Raw genomic sequence first — 26,324 nt, 5'->3', positions numbered from 1 at the left:
AAAATAAATTATTAAATCATATATAAAAATTGCCGTGTATTTTATTACTGCATGGGCTCATACACAAAATATAACACAATTTAAAGCTCAATAGCATTTGAAGGGAATGATGTACAGTCACACAACCAACTGTAAAGTCAGGTCTAGGAGTCAGGTATGAGACACACCTTTTAGATTTTTGATCTTTATTAAATTAAGCTATTAAAGCATGTGTAAATTAGATATGAATTTCACTACGGAATGGGCCCATACACAAAGTATATCATAATTTAAAGCTCAATAGCATTTGAAGGGAATGATGTACAGTTATATATCCAACTGTAAAGCGTTCATCTAGGTGTCAGGTATGATGAACACCTTTCAGATTTTTGATATTAGCTCCCTCTTTTTTTCGCAGGTGCTTGAATGACTGGGTGAAGAAAAAAGCTAAACTTGTCACCATCTTCTGTAGTTTTCCCATGTGCTTGTAGGCATTCTTCTTCTTCTCTACCACTTGTGGACCGACTAAAACACATGCACGTATTTGCTGCCCCCTTCAGTTCCGGAAGAATTGCAACCTTGGTACCTTCATTACCAACAGTACCTACACTTTTGCAGAAAAACAAGTACTGTCACGTTTTAAGAATGTTGGTACCAACTTGGTACCGAAGTATCAGTTCTCGTGACATCCCTAATCATAACACAGATATTATAGTATCTCACGTCTTTCTTCATTTGACTGATTTCTACAACACAGGTACCTTAAACTGAAACTCATTCACATTTACATTAATATTTACTGTTATGCACATCTACTAGTAGAGTAAATAAAACTTATAAATCAGTAAGTTATTGAACTGTTTAAGTAAAAAAAGTTTATTTGGTTATAAAAGGTATTTAAGTAAAAGTGGATAAGGTGCATAAAAAACAGAAAATATTTGGTATTAAGTCAGTTGTGATCAGTGTGTCTGATTGTTGTATTTTAGGTTTGGGCTTAAACTACACTATAGTCCAACACATAACGCTCGCATAACAGCTTTGGATACAATTTCACATATAGATTTTAGGGGCTAAGTAGTTAACTAATATCATAGTTTGGTACTATACATGTAGGTTCCAAATTATTGGAGTTATTTCCCATCAAAAATATACATGTCTATCAGCAGTGCTCTTCATTAATAAGCTATCATTAAATGAAAGAAGTGGTCCTATATGCAACAACAGACAAGAAAATACACCAGTAGCCTTGTACTCTACCATCAGTTTCCTAAGAAACAGAATTGTGTAAAGTGTGGGGTTTTGGCCATGAGCTGGCAAAAGATCTCTATAACAGAAGTACAAAATCTCTGGGGGTGCTGTAATCACTTTCAACCCAGCAAATATAAAGAACTATTATGTTAATAGAGAAATATTCCACTTTCCGAAATATAAAAACAAGAAAATGCAGGGAAGAGGTGTTAATTCCCATGGCTAGTAATTGAGTAAGGATACAAATTGGGCTGGTGGAAGATTTAACCACCCTATCTGGTGTAACAATACACGACTATTTGCTTTAAATAAGTATTAAGTTTGAAATATAGAAACATGCGTTCTTTACATCACTGGTTCAATTCAATTCTATTTATATAGCAATTTCAACCAAAGAGATTGCCACAAAGTCGGTTTACAGAAATCTGGAATGCTCTAATGGAAAGTGAGATTATAAATCATTACAGTGTACAGGTGAGCTTAAAGTGTGTTCAGGAAGCTTTATCAGTATTCTATATTAGTAGTACAACTGTAATGATGGATTGTGAAGTATTTTTTCTTCTCAATAAAGATGGAAGGTACAAACTTGGAGAAGAGGAATAGTCTTTAGTGAAGCTTCATGCATGTGCATACACAGGTGTTGTCTCTTCAAAGTTCAGTTCTCAACTGCCCACCTGTCAATGAGCCCTTTGCCATAACATTTCGTCTAGGCTTCTGACCCAAGGTCAAGGTCACAAAGATAAAACTGTTTCCTCTGCTCTAGTAAACACATTCCAGTTTTTTTATTAAAACGTGATCCAGAGTCTAATCAGTATCTGAGTTGTGTGGCACAGAATAACTCTTTGTAAGGCAGTTTAAATGAAAGGGTAGTGTAGTGTAGGAAGGAGAATATCAGGTTAAATGGACAGGAATCTTTTCCTAATTTTACTTTAATAAAAGACTTGAAAGACGAGCGCATTGGAGCGGTTGTGCTGCACGCGGGGACGAACGACACCAGGCTGCGGCAGACGGAGGTGCTGAAGAGGGACTTCTCCAGCCTGATCGAGACGGTACGAGGCAGATCACCTACCGCGAAGATCATCGTCTCTGGACCTCTTCCCACATACAGACGTGGAGCAGAAAAGTTCAGTAGACTTCTAGCATTAAATGATTGGTTAGTCTCTTGGTGTAATGAGCAGAATCTGGTGTTTGTCAATAACTGGAATCTGTTCTGGGAGCGTCCTAGGTTGTTTCGTCCTGATGGCCTGCACCCCAGCAGCCTTGGAGCGGAACTGCTTTCAGACAACATTTCCAAGGCGCTACACTCCAAGTGACTGCCTATCGTAAGTACATCTTCCAATAATAACATTCAGTATAATCAATGTTCAACTAAAAATTCGGAAAAGGTAATACATACTATAGAGACTGTGTCTGTTCCCCGAGCTATTCAAATATATAGAAAATCTCGGAAAGTCGATCTTCGTAACCTAATTAACATAAAATTAAATCATATTGAATGCACAGCCAGCACTTTTGATCTGAGGCTAGGACTATTAAACATTAGATCTCTTGCGTCTAAGGCTCTTATTGTTAACGACATCATTACTGATCAGGAATGTAATTTAATGTGTTTAACGGAAACTTGGATTAAACCAAATGAGTACATAGCATTAAATGAAGCCAGTCCTCCTGGATACAGTTATGTACATCAGCCTCGTTCAGCTGGTAGAGGAGGAGGTGTTGGACTCATCCATAGTCAAAATCTAGTCGTCACACAAAAACCTAAGCATAAATTTAATTCTTTTGAAATTCTTTATACCAGTATAAGTTATGTAGCCACAAAAAATAAGTCAATTCCTCTAATTACTATTTACAGACCCCCAGGGCCATATACTGAATTTCTTAGTGAATTTGCAGACTTTGTCTCAAACCTGGTTGTGTCTGTAGATAAAGCATTAATCGTCGGAGACTTTAATATTCATTTTGATAACCTGGAAGACCCTCTAAGAATAGCGGTTGTGTCCATCTTAGATTCAGTAGGGATTAATCAGAATGTAATCGGGCCTACTCATAATGGTGGTCACACTCTTGACCTCATACTAACATACGGACTAAGTATAGAAAATATTATCATTTTTCCGCAGTCTGAAGTTGTCTCAGACCATTATCTTATCTCGTTCATAATACGTATTGATCATAATATTTCCACCTCGTCTCGCTACCGTGTAAAACGTACCTACACTTCAGCTACTGCACCAAGCTTCATAAATAACCTCGCAGAAACATCAATTAGATTTGGATCACCATCAGATCACACAGAACTCGATCAGGCGACTGAAAGCTTGGAGTCAACACTCCGCTACACGCTAGATAGAGTGGCTCCACTCAAAAGGAAAATAATTAGAGAAAAAAAATTAGCACCCTGGTATAACGATCAAACGCGAACCTTAAAACAGACAACTCGGCAATTAGAACGTAAATGGCGTCAAACCAAACTGGTGATATTTCAAATAGCATGGAAGGAGAGCCTACTGAAATATAGGAAATCTCTTGGCGATGCTAGAAAAATCTATTTCTCCACCTTAATAGGAGACAACAAAAACAATTCTAGATTCCTTTTCAACACAGTAGCAAAATTAACTAGGAATAAAACCACTACAGAGAGAAACACTCAATCATTACATAGCAGTGAAGATTTCATGAAATTTTTCAATGATAAGGTTGAAAATATTAGACGTGAAATACAGGCCATTAAATTAAAACTGGACAGTACTGTAACAAACCCATTACATGACAGTGTAGCAATATCAGATCAATGTTTAGAGTGTTTTGCTCCGCTTAGAGAGACCGAACTAGCTACATTAATCTCTTCAGCAAATTCATCAACTTGCATACTAGATCCCGTACCTACATGTTTGTTTAAACAGATTGGTCCAGTAGTAATTGAGCCACTTCTAAATATAATCAATTCTTCCCTAAGCAGTGGCTATGTACCTAAATCACTTAAATTAGCAGTTATTAAACCCTTGATTAAAAAACCTGATCTTGACCCGTCTCAATTGTCCAGCTATAGACCAATATCAAATCTCCCCTTCATCTCTAAGATTTTAGAAAAGGTTGTAGCAAAGCAGTTATGCTCGTACTTAGATAGGAATAACATTAATGAAATGTATCAGTCAGGATTTAGACCTCATCATAGCACAGAGACAGCGTTAGTTAAAGTAGTAAATGACCTTCTACTGACTTACGATCAGGGTTGTGTCTCGCTGCTTGTGTTACTCGACCTTACTGCAGCTTTTGATACTATAGATCACACTATTCTCCTTGATAGATTAGAAAATGTTGTTGGTATTAAGGGAACAGTCCTCTCCTGGCTCAGGTCTTATCTGACCGATCGTTATCAGTTCGTAGATGTAAATGGTGAATTCTCCATGCGTACTGAGGTTACTTTTGGAGTTCCACAGGGTTCTGTTTTAGGCCTACTGCTCTTTACTTTATATATGCTACCCCTAGGTCAAATTATTCGTAAACATGGAATTAGCTTCCACTGTTATGCTGATGATACACAGTTGTATGTTTCAGCGAAGCCAGAGGACAGACATAAGCTTAGTAAAGTTGAGGATTGTGTAAAGGACATTAGACATTGGATGTTAATTAACTTCCTTCTGCTTAATTCTGATAAAACAGAAATACTTTTATTAGGCCCACGTGTAGCTAGAAGTATCCTTTCTGATCACATGGTTACTCTGGATGGAGTGATTATTGACTCCAGCCTATCATTTGATGCTCATGTAGATAATATTACTAGGATAGCCTTCTTTCATCTCAGAAATATTTCTAAAATAAGAAACATATTGTCACTACATGATGCGGAAATACTAGTTCATGCATTCGTCACCTCTAGATTAGATTACTGTAATGCCATACTGTCTGGATGTTCCAGTAGGAATATAAATAAGCTCCAATTAGTCCAGAATGCAGCTGCTAGAGTCCTAACTAGAACTAGAAGATACGACCATATCACACCGATATTATCCACACTGCATTGGCTCCCAGTAAAATCTCGCATTAATTATAAAATACTCTTATTAACCTATAAAGCACTAAACGGTCTCGCGCCACAATATCTAAGCGACCTTTTGGTTTTATATGATCCGCCACGCCTACTTAGATCAAAAGATGCAGGCTATCTGACGGTACCTCGAATAGTGAAGGCTACAGCAGGGGGAAGAGCTTTCTCTTATAGGGCCCCACAGTTATGGAACAGTCTTCCTATTAGTGTTCGGGACTCAGACACAGTCTCAGTGTTTAAGTCTAAGCTTAAAACGTATTTGTTTACTCAAGCCTACCCTGACTAGATTCTGTTCTACTTTCCCCCTCTCTCCTTTCGCCGAGCCCCACACGAATTTATGGAGATACTAGAGATCCTGATCCTTTCAGCCTCTGGATGGAGCTCAAATCTTCTTTAATTCCAGACTGCTGGGACTACGGCTGCTCTTAACACCATACAGACTTCATATAAATCCATAATGAACTTTTTCACAATATCTGTTGTTACCCAGATGAGGATGGGTTCCCTTCTGAGTCGGGTTCCTCTCAAGGTTTCTTCCTCTTAAAACATCTTAGGGAGTTTTTCCTTGCCACCGTCGCCACTCAGTGGCTTGCTCAGTTGGGATAAATTCACACCTTTAATATCTGTATACCGTGTTGATATTTCTGTAAAGCTGCTTTGAGACAATGTCTATTGTAAAAAGCGCTATACAAATAAAATTGAATTGAATTGAATTGAAAATGCACACAGCAGCTCAATAATATTAATCCTCACTGCATTTTTAGTGCTAATGTGTAGCACCTTGCTATCTACATAGAGTAAATAGAATTTATAACAAGTACAACACAAAGTATAATGTTATTTTATTATTCAGAAGGGAAAGTAAAATGTTAAATGTGATTGAAAGGGAAAGAACAACTTGGCATAGGTTTGAAAATAAAAACTGTCAGTGAGCCCATTGTGAATGGAAAGAGTCGGCTCTTTTTTTGGGAGCCGAGTTGAAAGCTCTGACTCACTGAAACGAGTCGCAATATCCTTCACTACTTTACGGGAAAGGAGACGTGTTCCTGGAAACCACGTGATGTTTAGATTATATGCATAAAAGGTGTGGTTTGTTTCAAACACAAAGCGAGCTGGGAGGGGTGAGATTCATTCCCAAACGCTGCTGACAAAACTGAATCTCAAGCTATTTGGAGCGCTGTGATGAAGGATGCAGAGAATTTAAAGTCCTAGACATAACCTTTCATATGATGTTATGACTAGATACAGCTTAGTCATTTACATCGGCTAGTTTTAATCCTCCCTTATGACTATCTGGTGATAAAGAAACTCTTCCTGTTAACATTGTCATAACACAGATATTATAGTATCACACGTCTTTCTTCATTTGACTGATTTCTACAACACAGGTACGTTAAACTCAAACTCATTCACATTTACACTAATATTTACTGTTATACACATCTACTAGTAGAGTAAATAAAATAGATTGAAAAAATATAAATAAACAAGTTATAGTACTGTTTCAGTAAAAAAGTTTATTTGGTTTTAAAAGGTATTTAAGTAAAAGTGGATAAGGTGCATAAAAAACAGAAAATATTTTATATACATTGATTTGTGATCAGTGTGTCTGGAATTACAATATATTATTAATATTATTATTGTTGTTCTTTTTGTTGCATTCATGTTGTTTGACTTGAGAACCTGTGGTGTAGCCAGTAATTACTTTTAAGGGGTTGATAAGGAAATATACTAAATAAAGTCACCATGAGATCTGGATTTTATATTCATTTCAGTATTATTTTCACTATTATACTGCATCCTTGGTTGATGTCAGACAGCAGTGTAGGAGGTGTTGGCAAAAGTGTGTTATTTTAATCATCTAAGGCATACAGTAATCTACTATAAACCAATCCTGCCTGTTCAACAAATAGTTCAACAAACAGACTTTATATAAAACCATAATGAGCTTTCTTTTACTTTCACACTATCTACTGTCACCCAGATGAGGACGGGTTCCCTTCTGAGTCTGGTTCCTCTCATGGTTTCTTCCTCTTAACATCTCAGGGAGTTTCTCCTCACCAACAGCTCACTCAATAGAGATAAATTTAAACTCTTAAAATCTGTATCCTGTGTTTATATGTTTCCGTAAAGCTGCTTTGAGACAATATCCATTGAATACAGTATTAATAACACTGGTATAAAATGCCTTTTAAGGGTTTCACTAAAGATTATTAAAATAAGATAGTAGTAGTAGTAGTAATAAGGATGAAATGGCATTTTGTCCTTTAAAACGACTTCGCTTTCTCCTCCTGCAGTAAACCTCCAGTACTTCATTGGCTATCAACTCAATATCTCTATACTCTGAGTATAGGCTGCTGGCTTTCAGACAAAAACAGGAAACCATTGATGATTCTGATCGGTTAATGCTGTTTCGCACCACTGTAGCTTTATCCAATAATATAATGATAAACAAACTATAGGACATGTTCTTTTGTCATGTGACTGTGAGGAACTATGTAAAAAATTGAGTACTTTTCTCTCAATTTATTATTTTTACATTTGAGGTCATACATATAGAGAGTGACTCATGTTAAATTGATACATGAAAATGTCACATGTAAATGATAAATATGAATCTATATGTTTGATATAAATGTAGAAAGAATGTTAAAATGTAGAAAGAAGCTCAATGTTTTGTTTATATTCTAATTGCCACTACCCTCCTATTGTGCATCATGGGAAGCCACAGTTCTGGTAGAGTTTCCACTTTTACATCAGTCACATGTCTGACTTAGAGGCCTTTATTGGTCCATCACTGTAGGCATTCCCTATGTCTGAATTACATAGAGGCACATTGGATTCTGGGTATTGTAGTCTTCAGCTGAAAACAGAAAAACAAAACAAGGTTTCATCCCAATTAGGTCAATTTCATTTCCAAGACTAATGAATGTGCAGATTCTCCACATCTTAATTTAATAAAACTTCTAAATTTCATTAACAGGTCATTCAGCTGTGCAGGAAACTTCTGAGACATTTGTCTCATCTACAACTAACCAACCAACCAGGATTATGGCTACAGGGTATGTGAACAGTCTTTTTTTTAACAATAAATTGTATTATTTCAGAAAAGTCCAAGAGGTAAACAAGAGACCTTTTTTTTTTTTGGCCATTTTTCATGTACCCGTCACTTCTTTACCAGGTCTACTGTTATAAACAGAACCTCCATGTTGTTGGAAAACGACAACTTCAACCTCATTGTAAATTTGTGAGCACACAAATGTTTGTTTTTTTTTAACTTAAAAATACTTACTGTTAGTACAATAACAACTACAACATGACAATATCTAGAACAATTGTTACGAAACGTAGACTGGAGGCGGATGCAGGTCAAAGTCTTTATTAGCAGTCAACACAGGAAATGCGGTCATCAACAGCTGCGTGGCGCTGAACAGTTCCCCTGCCGTGGGAAGCCCCAGATGCTCAGATCATTTTGCTGGCTGCGTTGCACGGCCTCGCTCTTCGGCGGCGGGGACGGGGTAAATGGCGCGCAGCTCAGCTTTGCACTGAGCAGTTTCCTCTTCGAGCTGTTTGCTCATCTCCAGGGACGAACGATAAAGCGCCCAAGTCCTGGCCTCTTCGGCGGCGCTCGTGGCTACCTGCTGCTTCCGCATTTTGGGCGCAGTATTCTGTTACGCATCGGGACTGGAGGCGGATGCAGGTCAAAGTCTTTATTAACAGTAGACAAACAAACACAGGAAACGCGGTCTTCGCCAGGAAAACAAGAAACTGGTATCGTGGCTTGAAACTAGAGCAGGGCGTGAAACCAGACCGCTTAACATGCTAACGCATTCACTATCGTAATCAAAGATAAACGGGAACCGTATCAGACGTTTGGTACAAACCATACCAACTATACTACTGCGCGAAGTGCGCAGTCACACGGGGGGTTTAAATAGCAAACCTAATCAAACCAAAACACGGACACCTGGGCAAATCAGAGACATGATCAAACTTACTTCAATGTCCAAGTGGGAAGCGAACGACAACAAAATAGTCACGTGACCAGTCAGAAGCCATTCCGCAGTGCCCTCTGCTGGTCGTGGCGTAACAACAATGAAAATATTATAATACTATATTTTATATAAATATATTAAAGCATATTTCATGTATCCTGTTTTACCTCTACCTGTCATCTCAGGTTGACCCTGAAGTGTGAGTACTGCACAGAGCTAGAGTCAGGGTGACTCTCTCCATCTTAATGTGAAAAATAGGAGAAAAAAGTTTGTGGTTTTTTCAAGTGCACATATGGGCAGACATAATTTTCTAAATTGCCTAAATATCTGTTAGTACAATAATAACTGCATCCTGACAATATCTATTTAGAAAAATCCTAATATTGAACATGATGTTGCCTTTTATGACTCATAGCCTGGACAAATGTTTTTAGTTGCTGTTTGCCCTAGCTGTATTTGTACTTTCAACATTTAAATTAACATGGAGGGCTCCCTAAATGTACTGTATAGTTATTTGTCTGCTAAATTAGTTAGTATTATAACTACACAGTGGATAATTCTCTCTGCTCCACCTGGCCACTTCCTCTCCATTGGTACGGTACCTTGTTGGACGCAAGCGCGGGCGATGCCGAAATAAGAAGGCGAGGATCAGGCTGAAGGCGAACACGGAAGACAGAAGGTCAGGCGATCGGACGAACAGTCAACACTGGGCAAGGCAGGTAGTTGTGGTCGAGAAACAAAGTACGATATTCGAAAACCGGGTAAATCCAAACCGAGATCAACGGCTTGGTGAACGATTGAGATGAAAAATCTGAGCGTTTACTTCACATGGCTCAGATGTTAGCTAGGTCTTTTATAAACTGTGACTGAGTGCAGGTGTCCGTAATCAGAATTCCACATAATGTGAGCGTGTGCGTATCTGGGAAGTGTAGTCCTCGTCGGCCATGTTTGTAGTTTGCGCTGCACTCTGGTAACTGTAGTCGCGAGTTCGCCGCAACGTGACATCCATCCTCTCTCTGTGCAGGACTCTGTTCAAAACCGGAGTCAACACTAACAGATTCATGGTTTCTTATTGATTTATTGTCAAATGCCGAATTCGGAAAGGATCACTTGAGTACATCAAACACGCAATAATATAAAATAATAATGATTAAATAAATAAACAAATTAAAACAACAGCATGGAAACGGGACAAATCAGTCATCAGGTCAGTGGGAGTTCTCCCGGTTCTCCTGTTGGCCAGCCTGCTGAAAATTACAGCATTTTCACAAAATCCCATCACTGTGCTCTCAGTAATATAATTTGCATCCTATTATACACATTTGATAACAATTGATGAACTTCATAAGCACAATATCAAACTGACCCTATATCTGACCTTTAAATTCAACAGATTTGAAGACTCATCACAGACTGTACGTGATGTAATCCAGAAGAGTAAATTAATCAGTGAAGGTCCACCTGCACGATATCGTCTCCTCACAACCAGAAGTAATCTTGAAAACGGCTCAGTGAGAAAATGGACATTTGGACAGCGAGATGTCAAAATGCAAAACAAAATCATACTGATGGTAGGAGAAACTGGAACAGGCAAAACTACGGTGATCAATGCCATGGTAAATTATATACTCGGGGTGAAGTTTACAGATGAAGTGTGGTTTGAGATTACAGAAGAGGGAGGAGATAATCACATGTCAGATCAGTCAAAAAGTCAAACAACTGAAATCACTGTGTATGAGATCTTTGCTCAAGACAACCCAATCTGTCTTACCATCATTGACACTCCAGGTTATGGAGACACCAGGGGAACAGAATATGATCAACAGATCGCTGAGAATCTGTACAAACTGTTTCACAGTGATTCTGGAGTGAAAGAAATCGATGCAGTGTGTCTGGTAGTGAAGGCATCTGAGAATCGACTCTCTGACAGACAGCAGTACATCTTTGATGCACTTTTGTCATTATTTGGTAAAGACATAGAGAACAACATTGTCATTTTTATCACTCACTCAGCTGGATTGCCTCCGACAAATGCTCTTAATGCCATCAGGAAAGCAGGGGTTCCCTGCAGGAAAAATAAACGAAATGAACCTGAGCATTTCTTATTCAACAATTGTCAAACTGAGGAAAGGAACCCAACATATAACAGCATTCTCCAAACAGCTTGGGAACAAATGGAAAACAGTTTAAATGATTTCTTTTCCTCACTGAAAGAAGAGAACAGAAAAAGCTTAGAGCAGACTGAAAGTGTTATAAAAGAGTCCAAACGACTTGAAGCCTGTATTTCTAATCTACAAGAACGTATTGGCTTTGTAGAGCGCAAACGTGAAGAACTGTCTCAGACTCAGAAAGCCCTTGAGGAAAACCGAGAAAAGATTAAGAGAAATGAAAACTTTACTTTTACAGTCACCAAGTGTTACAAAGAAAAAGTTCCCATTGAAAATGCTTCACGGTGGGACAGAAAGGCCACCACTTGCTCTCTCTGTAAGGAGAACTGTCATGAGTATAACTGCTGGTGTGCCTGGAATACCAAGTCGTGTGAAGTCATGAAAAACAGCCACTGCACTTCATGTACACGTAAATGTCACTACACTAAACATGTCAAAGAGGACAAGAAATATGTGACACACAGTGAAGAGATTACGGTGACGTTTGATGACTTCAAAAAACAATATGAAAGCAGTAATTCAGAATCAGATATCACGTTTGACTCAAACGTCGTTGAAAATGTTAATAAAGAGTTTGAAAGCAGCAAGAAACAGGAAGAGGAGAAGACAAGCATAGAGAAGAGACTGAAAGAAGACCTGACCAAGAATGAAAAGGAAAAAGCTGAGCTGGTGGAAGAAGCCTACATCACCATCATGAAACTGTCTGAGATTGCTTTAAAGTCAGATTCTGCTTTCATTGTTCAGTGTCTCGACTTCTTGATCCCTCGAGCTGAAGAAACTGGAAAACTCAACTATGCTCAGAAACTAAGAGAGCTGAAGAACATTCATCCTGAATCACAGGAAAGAGTTAATGCTGTACTGGGGTATGCAAGAGCAGGGTTCAATAAAATTAAAGATGCTGTTACTCGTACAAATAACAAGTAATGAGTAATACAAGTAATGAAGAAGGAATTCTCATCATATCTGAATCAAGACTGCAGGTTTTGTTCAGTTAATAAACTGCATTGTGTTTATTCATTAATGCTGATGTTCAATATTTAATCTTTTACTTTGTTTTGGTAATCATTTAACACTGTTTTGGTGAGCCATTATGAATAAAATTAAAGTATAGCAATGGAATTTTTCTAAAAAAATTTAACTTTACCTTACACATACCATACTGCTTATGAAGCTATACTGTGCATGGATAGATGATTTAGTTAATTAGCTTCTATTGTTAACTCCACTAGTGCTAATGTTCTCTGTGTAACTATCTGTTTATCTGACTTTCTCATTAAATAACTAGTGTTTTAACTGCATTGTGCCTGAGTCGCCTCTTTTTGACACAAACGTATCAAATAACATTCAAACGTCAGTAATTCATTATTATAAAAAGTGAAAAGTAATACTAATACTGCTGCTACCAATATTATTATTATTATTATTATTATTATTATTATCAATAATAATAATAATAATAATAATAATAATAATGATAACTATTATGGTTTACAGGGTAGACTAACAAAAGAAAAGGACAAGTGCTTCTTTCTTTGATAAAAAAAAAAAATTGGGCTCTTTTTTGGGAGCCGAGTTGAAAGCTCCGACTCACTGAAACGAGTTGCAGTTCCATTCACTACTATACGGGAAAGGAGACGTGTTCCTGGAAACCATGTGATGTTTTAGATTATATGCATAAAAGGTGTGGTTTGTTTCATACACAAAACAATCTGGGATTGATGAGATTCATTCCCAAACACTGTTGACAAACCTGAGTCTCAAGCTATTTGGAGTGCTGTGCTGAAGGATGCAGAGAATTTAAAGTCCTAGACATAACCTTTCATATGATGTTATGAGTCGATATCTTACTCAGTCATTTTCACTGGCTGGTTTTAATCCTCCCTTATGACTCTCGACAGGTGACAAAGAAACTTCTTCTTACATTTACATTCATATTTATTCCTTTAGCGGACGCTTTTATCCAAAGCGACTTACAAATGAGGAAATACAAGCAAAGTGATATATCAAGCGGAGAACAATACAAGTAGTGCTACCGTACAAGATCTTTTAATTGAGTTCTAGAAAAGCAAAGTGCACAGAGTAGAGGTGTAAGTGCCAGAGTATTTATTTATTTATTTATTTATTTTAAGGATAATGTGGGGTTGGTGTTGTAGGGGTTAGTTAGGTGTTCACGGAGGAAGTGGGTCTGAAAATAGTGACAGATTCTGCTGTCTTCGAGTTAACATTGAGCTAAGGAATATCACGATACCAAACATCTAGTAGTTGGTACCGACACCACCAAAACTACACGATACTCCATACCAAAGTCAGTACCAAGGTGTGGTTTAAAAAAATACACACACATTATATATATATATATATATATATATATATATATATGTATATATATATATATGTATATATATATATATGTATATATATATATGTATATATATATATGTATATATATATATGTATATATATGTATATGTATATATATGTATATGTATGTATGTACAGTGGCTAATACTGGCATAGAGAGAGAGTGGGGATATTTTAATTATCAAACACTGTCTGACAATGACTAATAAAAGATTGGAGGCTACAAGTACTAAGATGCACTCCTAAACACAGGCGCGCACACACAGACACACACACAGACACACACGCGCGCGCGCGCGTTAAATTCACTGATCTGGTGTCAGAACAGAAAGATTTATTAAAAGCATGAACATGTGAATAATTATTAGTGTCATGAGGCTACATGTATCTGACAGGACCCGGGCTGAATGGAGATGCATGGGGGTCCATTAGGAGGTAGTTTATAACACTGCAATGCGTTAGCGTCGTTAACAAATAACTGCCTATCACTAACATTACATGGAGCATAACGTTAGCTGGTTTCACGGCCACAATGCAGCTGCCTCAAACAAACATAATATAGGACCGTCTTTCAGGTGATTCGCCAAATTCCAGATGTTTCCTCACACCGGCTTCACAGCATCAATTATAGTTTGTTGTCATCCGCCTCCAATGTGAAGTATTTCCATATTTGACTCTTACCACCTTTCCTCTCAACAGCTAAACTTGTATAGGAGGTGATGGCAAAAGTGTGTTATTTTAATCATCTAAGGCAGTGTTTCCCAGCCGGGGTTCCGTCTGATGAGAGCAGGGGTGCGTGTAAAAATCCCTCAAACATTTCTAAAATGCTAAAATGTGTACAAAACATTTCATATATATGATAAATATCTGATGTCTGAAATATTGACACAGACACAGAAATAATAAGACAGACACACACGAATAACAACAATAATAAACATTATATTTAGAAATAATAATAATTCCCTCCCCCTCGACCCCCCTCGCTGACTGTCAGCAGCACGTCAACATCAGTATCTGTTACGTATGCGTGTGTTTTATCCTAATAATTAGCGTGTGATGATGCGTGTGTAGTGCAAAAGAATATGGACAGATGTATTCAAAGAAAGGCTCCAGATGCTTCTGGAACCTTTCATGGAGCTAATGCCTTGTTTATACTTCCGCCTGTCTCCGCAGCGCGAGCCTCCACCGACTGCGCGCGCACCTTCACAAACGTTTATACTATATTCTTTTAAATTGTAAAATTCTTGTAATATTCTTTTAAACGAAAGGGGGCGACTCTGAGTAACCGTCCTATAAACCAACAGGAAGTAGCTGAGAGAAGAAGTAGTTTATCTGAACAACCATAGCAACGCTTACAAACATGGAGTTACTGAATACTGAGGAGGAATTGGTGTGTTTGTTGTTGTTGATGTTTGTTTTCAGTAAACTTCACTAAATCCCACAGTATGAAAATAAATATGAGAACATGTATTAAACTAAATTGAACAACCTCAACCTTTTTTATTTTTATTAATTTCATTATTATTTTTTTTATTAAACATGGCCTTTACTTTCATTAAATAGACCTAATATTTATTGTAGACTCATTTTGTAAATGTTATCAATTACCGAAGACATCAGCAGAAAGTGGGAGCATTCCAGCATTACTGGAATAAAGTTGGATGGAGGTTCGATATTCGCGGAAATTAAGAGACCGTCTCTAAAGTTACATACCACATTGTTATACACGTTTCTAACTTTAATAGCATTTGAAGGGAATGACTTACAGTTATATAACCAACTGTAAAGTGTTCATCTGTCAGGTATGATGAACACCTTTTAGATTTTTGATATTTATTAAAATAAACTATTAAATCATGTATAAATATTGCCATTTATTTTATTACTCCATGGGCTCATACACAAAATATAACACAATTTAAAGCTCAATAGCATTTGAAGGGAATGATGTACAGTCACACAACCAACTGTAAAGTCAGGTCTAGGAGTCAGGTATGAGACACACCTTTTAGATTTTTGATCTTTATTAAATTAAGCTATTAAAGCATGTGTAAATTAGATATGAATTTCACTACGGAATGGGCCCATACACAAAGTATATCATAATTTAAAGCTCAATAGCATTTGAAGGGAATGATGTACAGTCATATAACCAACTGTAAAGTGTTCATCTAGGTGTCAGGTATGATGAACACCTTTCAGATTTTTGATATTAGCTCCCTCTTTTTTTCGCATGTGCTTGAATGACTGGGTGAAGAAAAAAGCTAAACTTGTCACCATCTTCTGTAGTTTTCCCATGTGCTTGTAGGCATTCTTCTTCTTCTCTACCACTTGTGGACCGACTAAAACACATGCACGTATTTGCTGCCCCCTTCAGTTCCGGAAGAATTGCAACCTTGGTACCTTCATTACCAACAGTACCTACACTTTTGCAAAAAACAAGTACTGTCACGTTTTAAGAATGTTGGTACCAACTTGGTACCGAAGTATCAGTTCTCGTGACATCCCTAATCATAACACAGATATTATAGTATCTCACGTCTTTCTTCATTTGACTGATTTCTACAACACAGGTACCTTAAACTGAAACTCATTCACATTTACATTAATATTTACTGTTATGCACATCTACTAGTAGAGTAAATAAAACTTATAAATCAGTAAGTTATTGAACTGTTTAAGTAAAAAAAGTTTATTTGGTTTTAAAAGGTATTTAAGTAAAAGTGGATAAGGTGCATAAAAAACAGAAAATATTTGGTATTAAGTCAGTTGTGATCAGTGTGTCTGATTGTTGTATTTTAGGTTTGGGCTTAAACTACACTATAATCCAACACATAACGCTCGCATAACAGCTTTGGATACAATTTCACATATAGATTTTAGGGGCTAAGTAGTTAACTAATATCATAGTTTGGTACTATACATGTAGGTTCCAAATTATTGGAGTTATTTCCCATCAAAAATATAAATGTCTATCAGCAGTGCTCTTCATTAATAAGCTATGATTAAATGGAAGAAGTGGTCCTATATGCAACAACAGACAAGAAAATACACCAGTAGCCTTGTACTCTACCATCAGTTTCCTAAGAAATAGAATTGTGTAAAGTGTGGGTTTTTGGCCATGAGCTGGCAAAAGATCTCTATAACAGAAGTACAAAATCTCTGGGGGTGCTGTGATCACTTTCCACCCAGCAAATATATAGAACTATTATGTTAATAGAGAAATATTCCACTTTCCAAAATATAAAAACAAGAAAATGCAGGGAAGAGGTGTTAATTCCCATGGCTAGTAATTGAGTAAGGATACAAATTGGGCTGGTGGAAGATTTAACCACCCTATCTGGTGTAACAATACACGACTATTTGCTTTAAATAAGTATTAAGTTTGAAATATAGAAACATGCGTTCTTTACATCACTGGTTCAATTCAATTCTATTTATATAGCAATTTCAACCAAAGAGATTGCCACAAAGTCGGTTTACAGAAATCTGGAATCCTCTAATGGAAAGTGAGATTATAAATCATTACAGTGTACAGGTGAGCTTAAAGTGTGTTCAGGAAGCTTTATCAGTATTCTATATTAGTAGTACAACTGTAATGATGGATTGTGAAGTATTTTTTCTTCTCAATAAAGATGGAAGGTACAAACTTGGAGAAGAGGAATAGTCTTTAGTGAAACTTCATGCATGTGCATACACAGGTGTTGTCTCTTCAAAGTTCAGTTCTCAACTGCCCACCTGTCAATGAGCCCTTTGCCATAACATTTCGTCTAGGCTTCTGACCCAAGGTCAAGGTCACAAAGATAAAACTGTTTCCTCTGCTCTAGTAAACACATTCCAGTTTTTTTTTTATTAAAACGTGATCCAGAGTCTAATCAGTATCTGAGTTGTGTGGCACAGAATAACTCTTTGTAAAGGCAGTTTAAATGTAAGAGTAGTGTAGTGTAGGAAGGAGAATATCAGGTTAAATGGACAGGAATCTTTTCCTAATTTTACTTTAATAAAAGTGAAATGCACACAGCAGCTCAATAATATTAATCCTCACTGCATTTTTAGTGCTAATGTGTAGCACCTTGCTCTCTAAATAGAGTAAATAGAATTTATAACAAGTACAATACAAAGTATAATGTTATTTTATTATTCAGAAGGGAAAGTAAAATGTTAACTGTGATTGAAAGGGAAAGAACAACTTGGCATAGGTTTGAAAATAAAAACTGTCAGTGAGCCCATTGTGAATGGAAAGAGTCGGCTCTTTTTTTGGGAGCCGAGTTGAAAGCTCTGACTCACTGAAACGAGTCGCAATATCCTTCACTACTTTACGGGAAAGGAGACGTGTTCCTGGAAACCACGTGATGTTTAGATTATATGCATAAAAGGTGTGGTTTGTTTCAAACACAAAGCGAGCTGGGAGGGGTGAGATTCATTCCCAAACGCTGCTGACAAAACTGAATCTCAAGCTATTTGGAGCGCTGTGATGAAGGATGCAGAGAATTTAAAGTCCTAGACATAACCTTTCATATGATGTTATGACTAGATACAGCTTAGTCATTTTCATCGGCTGGTTTTAATCCTCCCTTATGACTATCTGGTGATAAAGAAACTCTTCCTGTTAACATTGTCATAACACAGATATTATAGTATCACACGTCTTTCTTCATTTGACTGATTTCTACAACACAGGTACGTTAAACTCAAACTCATTCACATTTACACTAATATTTACTGTTATACACATCTACTAGTAGAGTAAATAAAATAGATTGAAAAAATATAAATAAACAAGTTATAGTACTGTTTCAGTAAAAAAGTTTATTTGGTTTTAAAAGGTATTTAAGTAAAAGTGGATAAGGTGCATAAAAAACAGAAAATATTTTATATAAACTGATTTGTGATCAGTGTGTCTGGAATTACAATATATTATTAATATTATTATTATTGTTGTTCTTTTTGTTGCATTCATGTTGTTTGACTTGAGAACCTGTGGTGTAGCCAGTAATTACTTTTGGGGGGTTGATAAGGAAATATACTAAATAAAGTCACCATGAGATCTGGATTTTATATTCATTTCAGTATTATTTTCACTATTATACTGCATCCTTGGTTGATGTCAGACAGCAGTGTAGGAGGTGTTGGCAAAAGTGTGTTATTTTAATCATCTAAGGCATACAGTAATCTACTATCAACCAATCCTGCCTGTTCAACAAATAGTTCAACAAACAGACTTTATATAAAACCATAATGAGCTTTCTTTTACTTTCACACTATCCACTGTTACCCAGATGAGGACGGGTTCCCTTCTGAGTCTGGTTCCTCTCAAGGTTTCTTCCTCTTAACATCTCAGGGAGTTTCTCCTCACCAACGGCTCGCTCAATAGAGATAAATTTAAACTCTTAAAATCTGTATCCTGTGTTTATATGTTTCCGTAAAGCTGCTTTGAGACAATATCCATTGAATACAGTATTAATAACACTGGTATAAAATGCCTTTTAAGGGTTTCACTAAAGATTATTAAAATAAGATAGTAGTAGTAATAATAAGGAGGAAATGGCATGTTGTCCTTTAAAACGACTTCATTTTCTCCTCCTGCAGTAAACCTCCAGTACTTCATTGGCAATCAACTCAATATCTCTATACTCTGAGTATAGGCTGCTGGCTTTCAGACAAAAACAGGAAACATCTATGATTCCTTTAATCCTGTTTCTCACCGTTGCAGCTTTATCCAATAATATACTGATAAACAAACTACAGGACACATTCTTTTATCATTTGACTTTGAGGAACTATATGTAAAAAGTAGAGTACTTTTCTCTCAGAATTTATTATATTTACATTTGAGGTCATACATTTAGATAATGACTGATGTCAAATTGATACATGAAAATGATAAATACATGATAAATATGAATCTAAATGTTCGATATGAGTGTTAAATACAAATATAAATCTTAAATCGAAATGTTAAATGTAGAAGCTCAATGTTTTGTTCATATGCTACCCAAGTATGCGTCATGGGAAGCCACAGCTCTGGTAGGGTTTCCACGTTTACATCAGGAGGTCTGGATTGGTTGATCACTGTAGGCGTTCCCCATGTCTGAATTACATAGAGGCACATTGCATTCTGGGTATTGTAGTCTTCAGATGAAAACAGAAGGAGAAAAAAAACAGAAGGTATAATCCCAATTAGGTCAATGTCATTTCCAAGACTAATGAATGTGCAGATTCTCCACATCTTTATTTTAATAAAACTTCTAAATTTCTTTAACAGGTGATTCAACTCTGCAGGAAACTTCTGAGACATTTGTGTCATCTACCACTAACTAACCAGGATTATGGCTACAGGGTACGTGAACAAACTTCTTTACACTAAAAATGTTATTATTTCAGAAAAGGACAAATGCTCCTTTCTTTTGGAAGAACCAGCTTTCTGTACTGTTAGATGCTGAAAATCAGGGCCGGACTGGGACGTAATTTCAGGCCGTGAGTCTCACTCAATTTTTAAACCACTGACAATGCCATGTTTTATTTCCTAATTTCAAGTTATTACACACAGTATGGATCCCATAAATACATAAACAAGCAGCCTAGAGGTAGCGAAGCAGTCCTAATTTATATCAGCTTACATGGGTCTGCACAGAACATTATGACAAGCAAACACCAGAAGTGCAAAGCTGCCAGTAACTCTCTTCATCTCACTCAGAAAAGTACATTACATGCAGGAGAGAGGTAAACAAAACACACTTTTCCCCCCATTTCTCATGTACCTGTCACTTCTTTACCAGGTCTACAGCTATGAACAGAACTGTCTCCACGTTGTTGGAGAACAACTTTTTTAACCTCACTGTAAATTTGTGAGAACAGAATCTAAATTTATTTTAGTTAAAATTAAAGCATCACATTACAGCAGTGTTTTTATACTCACAAATACTTTCTGCTAGTACAATATTATCTGTTACTACAATAATAACTACAACTGGACAATATCTAGAAAAATGAAAATATTATAATACTATATTTTATACAAATATATTAAAGCATATTTAAAGTATCTTATTTTACCCTACCTGTCATCTCAGGTTGATCCTGAAGTGTGAGCACTGCACAGAGCTAGAGTCAGGGTGACTCTCTCCACCTTAATGTGAAAAACATGAAAAAAAAAAAAGTTTGGTATTTTTTCAACCTCACATGTGGGCAGACATCATTTTCTAAATTGCCTAAATATCTGTTAGTACAATAATAACTGCATCATGACAATATCTATTTAGAAAAATCCTAATATTGAACATGATGTTGCCTTTTATGACTCATAGCTTGGGAAAATGTTTTTAGTTGCTGTTGTTTACCCTAGCTGTATTTGTAATTTCAACACTTAAATTAAAATGGAGGGCTCCCTAAATGTACTGCACATAAATTTGTTCACAATATCAAACTGACCCTATATCTGTCCTTTAAATTCAACAGATTTCCAGACTCATCACTGACTGTATGTGATTTAATCCAGAAGAGTAAATTAATCAGTGAAGGTCCACCTGCACGATATCGTCTCCTCACAACCAGAAGTAATCTTGATGAAAAAGGCTCAGTGAGAAAATGGACATTTGGACAGCGAGACGTCAAAATGCAAAACAAAATCCTACTGCTGGTAGGAGAAACTGGAACAGGCAAAACTACGGTGATCAATGCCATGGTAAATTATATACTCGGGGTGAAGTTTACAGATGAAGTGTGGTTTGAGATTACAGAAGAGGGAGGAGATAATCACATGTCAGATCAGTCAAAAACACAGACAACTGAAATCACTGTGTATGAGATCTTTATCCAAGACAACCCAATCTGTCTTACCATCATTAACAATCCAGATTATGGAGACACCAGGGGAACAGAATATGATCAACAGATCGCTGAGAATCTGTACAAACTGTTTCACAATGATTCTGGAGTGAAAGAAATCGATGCAGTGTGTCTGGTAGTGAAGGCATCTGAGAATCGACTCTCTGACAGACAGCAGTACATCTTTGATGCAGTTTTGTCCTTATTTGGTAAAAACATAGAGAACACCATTGTCATTTTTATCACTCACTCAGCTGGATTGCCTCCGACAAATGCTCTTAATGCCATCAAGAAAGCGGGGATTCCCTACAGGAAAAATAAACGAAATGAACCTGAGCATTTCTTATTCAACAATTGTCAAACTGAGGAAAGGAACCCAACATATAACAGCATTCTCCAAACAGCTTGGGAACAAATGGAAAACAGTTTAAATGATTTCTTTTCCTCACTGAAAGAAGAGAACAGAAAAAGCTTAGAGCAGACTGAAAGTGTTATAAAAGAGTCCAAACGACTTGAAGCCTGTATTTCTAATCTAAAAGACCACATTGACTTTGTAGAGCACAAACGTGAAGAACTGTCTCAGACTCAGAAAGCCCTTGAGGAAAACCGAGAAAAGATTAAGAGAAATGAAAACTTTACTTTTACAGTCACCAAGTGTTACAAAGAAAAAGTTCCCATTGAAAATGCTTCATGGTGGGACAGAAAGGCCACCACTTGCTCTGTCTGTGAGGAGAACTGTCATGAGAAAAACTGCTGGTTTGCCTGGAATACCGAGTGGTGTGATGTCATGAAAAATGACTGCTGCACTGTATGTACAGGTAAATGTCACTACACTAAACATGTCAGAGAGGACAAGAAATATGTTACACACAGTGAAGAGATTACGGTGACGTTTGATGACTTCAAAAAACAATATGAAAGCAGTAATTTAGCATCAGATATCACGTTTGACTCAAACGCCATTGAAAATGTTAAAAAAGAGTTTGAAAGCAGCAAGAAACAGGAAGAGGAGAAGACAAGCATAGAGAAGAGACTGAAAGAAGAACTGACTAAGAATGAAAAGGAAAAAGCTGAGCTGGTGGAAGAAGCCTACATCACCATCATGAAACTGTCTGAGATTGCTTTAAAGTCAGATTCTGCTTTCATTGTTCAGTGTCTCGACTTCTTGATCCCTCGGGCTGAAGAAACTGGAAAACTCAACTATGCTCAGAAACTAAGAGAGCTGAAGAACATTCATCCTGAATCACAGGAAAGAGTTAATGCTGTACTGGGGTATGCAAGAGCAGGGCTCAGTGAAATTAAAGATGCTGTTACTCGTACAAATAACATGTAATGAAGAAGGAATTCTCATCATATCTGAATCAAGACTGCAGGTTTTGTTCAGTTAATAAACTGCATTGTGTTTATTCATTAATGATGTTGTTCTATATTTAATCTTTTACTTTGTTTTGGTAATCATTTAACACTGTTTTGATGAGCCATTATGAATGAAATTAAACTACAGCAATGGAATTTTTCTAAAAAATGCAACTTTATCTTACACATACCATACTGCTTATAAAGCTATACTGTGCACGGATAGATGATTTAGTTAATTAGCTTCTATTGTTAATTCCACTGGTGTTAATGTTCTCTGTGTAACTGTCTGTTTATCTGACTTTCTCATTAAATAACAGTGTTTTAACTGTAGCAAGCCTGAGTCGCCTCTTTTTGACACAAACGTATCAAATATCATTCAAATGTCAGTAATTCATTATTATAAAAAGTTAAAACTACTACTACTACTTGTCACGATCTCGCCGGCAGATGGCGCTGCGGCGGCGACTTGCACGGAGAGCACACGTGCATGTGCTTTAAGTGCGCATGGACGTTAGGACTTTGTGTACAATGGACATGTGCACTTGTTTTGGTTTTTGTTCTGTCCCCTCCCTGTTTACTTATTGGCAGAGGTGAAACCTACGGGGAGGTCTCATCTCTGGAGCTCTAGCCCGAGGTCAACCTGGCGACCTCGGGGCCCCAGCCCGAGGTCAACCTGGTGACTTCGGATCTCCAGCTGGAAACCTGCGGGGAGGTCTCAGCTCCGGAGCTTCAGCCCGAGGTCAACGAGGCGACCTCGGAGCTCCCGCCTGAGGTCAACATGGTGACCTCAGAGCTCCAGCTGGAGACCTGCGGGAGGTCTCAGCTGCCAAGGAAGCTGTCCCGCTCTCCTGTCCCGCCGAGGAAGCTGTCCCGCTGTCCTGGACGCCTCTCCGAACTCCAGCCTCGCAGAGGACACCTCTCCGAGCTCCAGCACCATAGAGGACATCTCTCCGAGCTCCATCCCCACAGAGGACATCGCCCAGCATTCCAGCCCCGCTGAGGATGTCGCCCCGAGCTCCAGCCCCGCAGTGGACGTCGCCCAGTGCCCCAGCCCCGCTGCGGGCGGTGCTCCGCCTGTCTGCTGCCCGGCAGAGGCAAAAATCTGAAATGTATAATATTCATTTATGTTCTAGTTTCACGTTTCATGCCTCAATTCTACTTTATGCTTTGACCTCATTTCCGTATCGTGTATATTGACTTTAGTGGATAATAAAAACTTTGATCCTTCACTTACTTCCTGTTCCCAGTCAAGTTTCATAACTACTACTACTACTACTACTACTATTACTACTACTACTACTACTACTACTACTACTACTACTAATAATAATAATAATAATAATAATAACTATTATGGTTTACAGGGTAGACTAGCAACGTGTTTTTGAAAACAAACCAAATAATTTCAGAAGGGCAAATGCTTCTTTCTTTCCAAAAACCAACTCCTGCACTGTTACATGCTAAAAATTTCAGCATTTTCACACAAACAGTTCTTTTCCCAGTAACACATTTGCTTTGTGTTTCACAGGTTTTAAAAAATATTGAGTAACTTTGTAAGCACAAATTTTATGACATTTTTATCTGTCCATTGAATTTAACAGATGTCAAGGGTCATCAATGACTGTATATCAAAGCTGCTCAGATCCTTACGCTTGCCCATTTTTCCTGCTTCTAACACATCAACATCAAGAACTGACTGTTCACTTGCTGTCTAATAAATACAGTATCTCACAAAAGTGAGTACACCCCTCACATTTCTGTAAATATTTGATCAATCTGTAGAACCAGTTCAGATTTATCATGAATTGTGAGCAAACTATCTTCTCACCTGTTTTGTCTTGTCTTTTTTTCCTGTAATTCTGTGTTTTCTCTTCTGCGTCAGATGTTCACCAAGTACATTAAGGTTAGCGCCCTCTTTTTCTCGGATGTGCTTGAATGACTGGGTGAAGAAATGAATGGTGCTCGGTACTACAGTGGAACCTCAGTGGATTATTGATTGCACTGCGCCTTCAGATTAGAGCACGTCTAGAAGTTACTAGCAGAGGATTGTGTGCAGATATCATTTTCCAGATGAGGTTCTTATCCTGTGCAGCTCCATGCTGTGTGGTGTGGGTCAACTAATCTTGAAAAGTTCAACTTGTGTGCAATTGAGACAACCTACGTGTATATTAATTAAACGATGACCCCTTTTATGATCGTATACGTAAATCACATCAATAAGGGGCGCACAACACATCCAGTGTCCAGGAAAATGTCTAAGTCTACTGTTGGCTCGAATTTAGCCTATTACCCAAAAACATTTAAAACTCAACTTAGAAGCCAATACTCACATCTACCTCTGAGCCCAGTTGGAGATAGAAAAAATACACCAGCCGTGAGTGAGAAGAAGCAAGGGTCCAGCTTTATTGTTCCATTCCACCACACGAGATCCACACCAATGAGAATTCTCAAAAGTGATCCCCCATACCCTGAGCTTAAGCTCCAGTATTTATACTGTATTTACACACTAGATAACCCATAGGTTTCCAGAAAAGGCCTATTTCACTTACCCATAGAATTGAAACCAGGGGTTTTACTTTACACATAAAATCAGAACCCAGGCATTTCCAACAACCCAGGAAACAAAAACCCAGAGTTTCTAGTTACCTAGGTGGTCAGAAACCAGGATTTTCATTTACCTAGGGGGTCAGAAACCAGGATTCTCATTTACCTAGGTGGTCAGAAACCAGGATTCTCAATTCCCTAGGTAAAAAAAATGACGTAGACAAAACGACTAAACAACCGGGAGGGACCTTGGTCTTATCGTTATCTCGAGGGGGTGGGGGGATGGGGGGCAGTTTGACCCAGCCACCCTTATAACTGGCTTTCTTCATGGTTCTCTAAAAATTAAGGCTTTCCTTGCGAGACAAGAATCTTCACCACCTGAATCATGAGTAAGTTATATTTTTCTATTTTTCCTGTATTTCTCGTTTATAATTTATTTTCATATTTGCACTATATTTCTTATTTTATATATATTTATACTACTTGAAAAGCGGTTTACTGTACTTCCAACTTCTTAATATCATTACAGTTCTACTGTCCTTCATATCCTACTATTCTGTTATTTATAGAGTTTCTCTATTACTATAAGATATTATTAAAGTTATTCATGTGTGTGTATGAGGAAGAGAGAGTGTGTGTGTATGTTGTGTCTACTTGCCCGCCCTTGACTGTACGAGTGTGTGTGTGTGTGTTTTTTTAGCACTCCTCAGCTCTACACTTCTTTCGATTTTTTTTGACTAACAACCCATAATGATCTTTAAAGTGTTTCACCACTCTATCCACCTCTGA

At 37.4% G+C, this 26,324-nt stretch overlaps 2 protein-coding genes across 4 annotated transcripts; both read left to right on the top strand.

Moving 5' to 3' along the window:
* Positions 1 to 679: 679 nt before the first annotated feature.
* LOC108261662 (uncharacterized) lies at positions 680 to 12,739 on the top strand. 3 transcript variants are annotated; one of them, XM_053681646.1, is made up of 3 exons: positions 680 to 736; positions 8,262 to 8,340; positions 10,667 to 12,739. In XM_053681646.1, exons 2-3 carry the CDS (start codon positions 8,330 to 8,332, stop codon positions 12,363 to 12,365), a joined length of 1,710 nt encoding a protein of 569 aa, XP_053537621.1. In that variant the 5' UTR covers positions 680 to 736; positions 8,262 to 8,329; the 3' UTR covers positions 12,366 to 12,739. The 3 variants fall into 3 exon arrangements, with proteins under 3 accessions (XP_053537621.1, XP_053537620.1, XP_017317973.3); XM_053681645.1 differs by lacking the exon at positions 680 to 736 and adding an exon at positions 6,407 to 6,666; XM_017462484.3 differs by lacking the exons at positions 680 to 736; positions 8,262 to 8,340 and adding an exon at positions 8,440 to 8,978.
* Positions 12,740 to 18,204: 5,465 nt separating this feature from the next.
* On the top strand, positions 18,205 to 23,313 carry LOC108268060 (uncharacterized). Its single transcript, XM_017472738.3, has 3 exons — positions 18,205 to 18,485; positions 20,071 to 20,145; positions 21,264 to 23,313. Exons 2-3 carry the CDS (start codon positions 20,135 to 20,137, stop codon positions 22,963 to 22,965), a joined length of 1,713 nt encoding a protein of 570 aa, XP_017328227.1. The 5' UTR covers positions 18,205 to 18,485; positions 20,071 to 20,134; the 3' UTR covers positions 22,966 to 23,313.
* Positions 23,314 to 26,324: the final 3,011 nt, after the last annotated feature.

This window comes from Ictalurus punctatus, chromosome 7, assembly GCF_001660625.3.
Source record: "Ictalurus punctatus breed USDA103 chromosome 7, Coco_2.0, whole genome shotgun sequence".
Classification (NCBI taxonomy): Eukaryota; Metazoa; Chordata; class Actinopteri; order Siluriformes; family Ictaluridae; genus Ictalurus; species Ictalurus punctatus.
The sequence above is the reverse complement of the archived record's forward strand: the minus strand, read 5'-3'. Positions and strand labels throughout refer to the sequence as shown.

What these genes read in the sequence shown, in the direction of transcription:
- LOC108261662 (XM_017462484.3), top strand. Translation starts at nt 8,641, where the DNA reads ATGCAGGTCAAAGTCTTTATTAGCAGTCAACACAGGAAATGCGGTCAT. An exon ending in GGGACTGGAGGCGGATGCAG is followed by an intron (nt 8,979 to 10,666) that starts GTCAAAGTCTTT and finishes TAAATTCAACAG; the next exon opens with ATTTGAAGACTCATCACAGA.